Genomic DNA, 6,000 nt, shown 5'->3' on the forward strand with positions numbered 1-6,000 from the left:
CACTAGTTTTTGGCCTATTGGTAGTAGGCCATCATCAGCCATAAGGCCTTAAAAGACTTAAAAACCTAATTGACCATACATATAACAAAAGTATATAGCTTAATACTTGGAAATAGTTCTGATCTAATATTCAGTATGTACTAAAATAAGTCACTGTATTGAGGATGTAACACAACACTTGAAAATTCTTATGATCTGTTGGTATACTAAAATAAATATAAATTACTGTCTTGAAGATCTATAAATATGCGTAAAATTAAAAGCAATTGGTGAAAAATTAAGATAGAATAAATTAGATCTTAGTTGATTATATTATGAAACAGCCGGGCTGAGTGGCTCAGACGGTTAAGGCGCTGGCCTTCTAACCCCAACTTGGCAGGTTCGATCCTGGCTCAGTCCGGTGGTATTTGAAGGTGCTCAAATACGACAGCCCCATGTCGGTAGATTTACTGGCAAGTAAAAGAACTCCTGCAGGACTCAATTCCGGCACCTCGGCGTCTCCGAAGACCTTAAAAAGTAGTTAGTGGGACGTAAAGCAAATAACATTATTATTCTTATTATTATTATTATTATTATTATTATTATTATTATTATTATTATTATTATTATTATTATTATTATTATTATTATTATTATTATTATTATTATATTATGAAACAAAGGTAAATAGGTCAAAACTAGTACCATGATTAAAATAAATTGAAGTACTAATTTTATATTGTATAGGTTAGGTGGATTACCTCATTTATCTACAATAAATATATTGTAATTGATACGGAACATGAAAATTATAAACTTTAATTTCAGTACCTTCGACTAGTACAGGATTGTAACGATTTCTATTCTGATGTCTTCAGCAGTTTCTGTTGATAGGTAACTAATAACTGCCCCAACACTGGAAATGCATACTTTTCAGAATGATGGTACAATTTCCACCTTTTTTCCCTACTATAGCATTCTAGATGTTGGCTACCAGTATGGCTATGTGACCTTGGATATCTGTGTGGAATAGTTCAGGGGAATTGTGATTGAAGCACCTTCTCACATTCAGTACCTTTTTTCATCTATTTCTCTTTGTATGTGGACGTGAGAAAGGTGATACCTCATTTCCAGTTCTTCATCTATTTCTCCTTGAGGATGCAAAAAAGGTGATACTTCTGTTCATTCTGTTGCACCCTAGGCCAGAATATTTTTTTGTGTATGTGAATAAGGTACAGTCAGTAAGATTAACAATTATGTGCAGTCAGTTCAGGAGTTGTCCCTTTTGATTTTGCTGTTTTGCTTTTGAAATATATCTCCATGACACTATTTTATGTGCTTATAGATGTGATCTTTGTTTTCCCATTCTTCATAAATGGTTTATTTTCTAGTTTTAGGTATAAATGGTAGAAGTCTCTAGTATTCTGGATGGTTTCATTATATCATGGACAAATTAGCAGTCTGTTAGATCGGTTGTACTTGAAATACAGTTTCAGGATGTTAAGGTATTGACCAGGACATTGAAACCCATTATTCTATATTACTTGGAGAAGCCATAGAAATGTACAGACATCCAGTTCATTTCAGTAGAATATAGCTCTTCTAAGAGCTTTCTGAAAATAGCAATTGCAGGCTAATAATGGCAAGAATCTGGTTTGTGCAAGGGTCAAGAAAGTAGCATATTACTTTTAATGTAGTTTTTATTTGTTCTTTTATCTTTAAAAATATTGCACTGATCAGAATCCAAGATAACTTGCTGGCAGCAGTGATTAGTCATGTATTTGTCTATTGTACATTTTCTTTGCTTGGTCACCCTGCAATTAATACAGAACTTTTAGGACTGAAGTCACTGAACACCTGACCAATTCCAAAAAATGGTTGCATTAGAATTGCTGGTTGAATATAAAAGGATATTTTATTTTACACTGTTTTGTGCAGTATCCTTTGTCATAAATGGTGTTTGTTGTTGCAGATCTTGGACGACTATGTGGCCATGAACTTATTCCCACAATCATTAGTGTTGTGATGACGCTACTTTGCTCCTTTACCAGCCTGTGATGTCAAAGCCAAAAATAAGAAAGGCTTTTTTCAAGTGATAAGTTTCAAGAAAATTTTTATATTTTCTATAAGGTTACCAAATCACGTAAGTCATTGTGATTGATTATGTATACAACACCAAGGCTGTAAGCCTGAGCAGAGTAACTAAGAAAATGTGGAGTGGATTTGATTATCCCCATCTGAACACCAATAGCAGCTGTGTTGCTAAAGGTACATGTATCTTTTGTTGGAACTCATCTTTGCAACCATATCAGCTGAAGTTCAGAAATTTTGGATGGAATGTTTTGTAAATTCAGTGAACTTTTGTGTATAAAAGGATCAGTCTACTCATTTATCAAAACATTTTAAAATACTATGTTAGATGCAAGGTAAAATCTCTCTGTAATTTTGTCATTCATGATAGAATAACCTGATTTTTTGAATTAATTCCTACTTCTTTCATGGCCAGTCTGTTTTCCTACTCTGTTGCATTTCATTGCTATTAGAAACAGAATTAGTTGAAGGCCTAGCTAACCATTATAGGATAGCTATACTGGACATAAATATTCTGGTATTAATGTGACTAAGGCCTGTTGTACAGTAATAGTTTTTAAAACAATTGTGACTGATTATTTTTCTACATTTGTAAATCAATTCATTGGCTTAGTTCCTTTAAATTTAAGTATATCTAGTCCTGTGTAAACACTTCCTTTTGTTCTTTTAATTTGATCATAGTTTTGGGTTTTTCATTATGGATTAAGAAATTCTTCCAAAAGCGAGCTCAAGCCATATATACATATAGGTAACTATGTAGTTTGTTGCACGAACAGTTACAATAGGGCAGATCTTGTACAGTTTTAACAGTCAGAATGCTGAAATTGTACAAATAATGCTGTGCTTTAAAAATGTACTATCAGATTTCATTGTTATTTGTCTGTGCAAATAACTTAATTGTGAGTTTTATAGGTTAAGGGGTCTAGTTGCAAAACTCGTATTCTCCACTTTTCCTAATTTTACAGGAACTACAATACTGCTTAAATTTATGTAAGTCATCGCCATAAGACCTATCTGTGTCGGTGCGACGCAAAGCAAAATAGAAAATAAAAAAAAATAAAAAAAATAAAAATATATATATATATATATATATGTAACGAATGGAATCTCTAAGAGATTTTGCTTTTGTTGCAGGCTATATTTAATTATACCTTCTTGTATAAAGTATGTTTCATTATCTATATCCATTTATCTAAAAAATAGGTTTTAATTTTGGAGAATATGATCATTGCATTCAAACATTGGAGACTGTGAGTTTTGTGATTCAACAAGTTGGAGAATGTTACTTTTGACACTAAACAAAATGAATTACGTCAGACAGAAAAACAGACAAGTTGACCACAGTTTGTGTTAAATTTAGACAAATGAAACAAATTGTACGTTTGGTATACAATTAAATTATTTATTGAGAAAATACATTTAACAGACAACCCTACAATTTTTACAAAATCCCCATTGGATGATGAGTGCTTAAAGAATAGAACAGTGCTAAAAAAGCATACTTTCCAACAAAATTAAATTGTATTTTATTGTCTGTGTAGAACCTACAGGAAACTGCCACTTAGTCTGTTTGAAATGCTGGCAGTTCATCTGCGACATGACACTCGTTTTCGTTGGCACTGGATATGTCTAGCTCAGGATCATCCAAAACATGTCTGAAAAACTGTAAATCCTCGTGAGCTCTCCGCTCTTCTCCATAGTGTTTTTTCAGGAGATAATTGACGTCTTCTTTCTAATTTTCGTTAGCAACACAGTTACCAATGTTGATGGTTTTAGCTGCTGCTAATCTATCCAAAGATTTCCCATGTTTGAGAATGCTCCTGGCTGCAGTACCAGCATTACATTTATGCCAATAAGTACTCTGACCTTGCACTAGAGCACTGATGTAATTGTTTTGTTTTGCTTTACTGAGGTAAATTCTTTTACAGGACTGAATTCTAAAGTGCCACGACCCTGGTTTCTTAATGGTTGCTTCAATAGTTGTTTTCCAGTCTTCGTTTATGACATATCCTAGCTTCTTCACTTTTTTATACTTTCCAATTATATTTACATACTCATCTGGGCTGGTGATAACATCTTGCTTCTTGATTTCTTTTTCTATATTTCTGAAGACATGATCAGGCGGAATGAAACTATGGCTTCTCATAGGGAAAACAATCTGCACTTCTGTTACGTTGTCACGTGGTTTATGGAACCAGTAGCAAACTGCGCTGACCAAAATGCTGTTTTTATTTTGACCACCACATCCATCACTTGTACTGTAAGGAGTCATATCAGTGGAGTTTAGATAGTCTACAATGCATAATGATATTTCTTTGAAGGTTGAGTCAAATGTTCCACCTTTACAATACCAAGATTCATTATTATCTAATTATTTACAAAACATTTTTAAAAATATGACGGGACATGTTTCGTCTAACTTGTAGACATCATCAGCCGCAAGAGTCTTTAAGAGAAAGCAACAAGGACAAGGACAAAGCAACACATTAAAATAATTCGGGTAGCCGAATACATCAATTAAAATGGTGAAGAGTGTTCAGGTTTGTTCAGAGAACAACACTTAAAAATATATTGTTGGCATTAAAATTAAAATTGTCCATATGGGATGATTCAGTAAAACTTGGCGTTAAAATTCTTCTTTTTGAAGGTGCTGCGCTCTTTGCAACTAAAAAGCATGGAGAAAGTTAGTTTTGCGTTTAAGTTGAGTTTTTGGCATTTGAAAACTACTGGATATTGTGAGTTTGGCTTTCCAACACTAAGGTAGTCGTGTGTAGTTTTGAACGAGGAATAAGAATGCCTTGCTGACTCAATTTTGTACAAAAGTGGAGATGAGTTTTGCATCTAGACCCCTCTGTTAATGAATTATTTGCTTAGTAATTTGTGTGTATATATTATTGTTGCTCTCATTGTCAAGGGAGTTAATAGAGAGACAAGAAAATGATAAATATTGCAGGGTTATTTTATATTTTCATGTGTGATTGCAACAAAAATTCTTATTGAAGAATTTGCTTGATGCAAGCATGTAGTTTATAATGTTTTCCTATGCCTTGCTGAATATACTGTTTTTTCTTTACTCATTAGCATAATTCCAAAAAGTGTAAATAATAGCTATAGGTGAGTTACAGTATACTGTGTTTACGTGCGCTGCGTGATAGGGGAGGAAAAGGGTTCCCCCTTTAATAAGCAATAAAGTATAGCCATTTCTATACAGGCCACAGAAGCCCTTGGAAGAGTGGAAGGTAAAGGCTTGCATTATCCCTAACCTCAGTATTAAGTGAGATGCCTGGCTAACCTTTGCCTTCAGAAAATGTGGTGCTCATGTTTGGTGTTGGCCAAGTGAACCTCTGGACCATGTGCCTCTCCAGAAGTGTAAATCTCTTTTTTTTTTTTTTTTTTTTTTAAACTTCCTGATGGAATCAGACCATGTTCTTCTAAGTGAACCAAGCATGCCTTTACTCCCTCAGCTAGGTAGCAGTCCCTTCAGTTTTTGAAATACACTACCGGTCAAAAGTTTTCGATCACCTATGCACAAAACTAGGTACTTACTTCAATGTACAAACACATCATAAAAACTAAATTTACCAATAAAATATGTATTTTCTCTCTCTATCATTAAGTAGAATGCAATATGGTTTATATTTTAGCCTCTTCAATGTATCCACCCTTTGCCCTCCGAACAGCTGCACAAACTCTTGGCATTCTGGAAATAAGATTTTGTAGTGTTTGTGTAGATATTGCAGTCCAACAGCTCTGTAAATTATTCCATAGCTCTTCATCATTAGTTGACCTCAGTTTTCGGACCTCCCTGTTAGTTCATCCCATAACAGTTTAATGGGATTTAAGTCTGTGAATGTGAATGTTCGTCTTGGCCAATTCATATTTTTCAGTTCCCCACATTTCTCTTTTTTTATTGACATACCCTCTACACAA

General features: G+C 33.9%; 1 protein-coding gene across 1 annotated transcript in view; it reads left to right on the forward strand.

Moving 5' to 3' along the window:
- LOC136858397 (uncharacterized) overlaps window positions 1-5,461 on the forward strand; it is a 167,809-nt gene extending 162,348 nt beyond the window's left edge. Inside the window, exon 7 of the mRNA XM_067137910.2 lies at window positions 1,952-5,461. Within this exon, the coding sequence (XP_066994011.2) occupies window positions 1,952-2,005 (54 nt within the window). The 3' untranslated portion in view covers window positions 2,006-5,461. The remainder of the gene's footprint in view (window positions 1-1,951) is intronic.
- The last annotated feature ends 539 nt before the right edge of the window (window positions 5,462-6,000 follow it).

Source organism: Anabrus simplex, chromosome 1 (assembly GCF_040414725.1).
Source record: "Anabrus simplex isolate iqAnaSimp1 chromosome 1, ASM4041472v1, whole genome shotgun sequence".
NCBI lineage: Eukaryota > Metazoa > Arthropoda > Insecta > Orthoptera > Tettigoniidae > Anabrus > Anabrus simplex.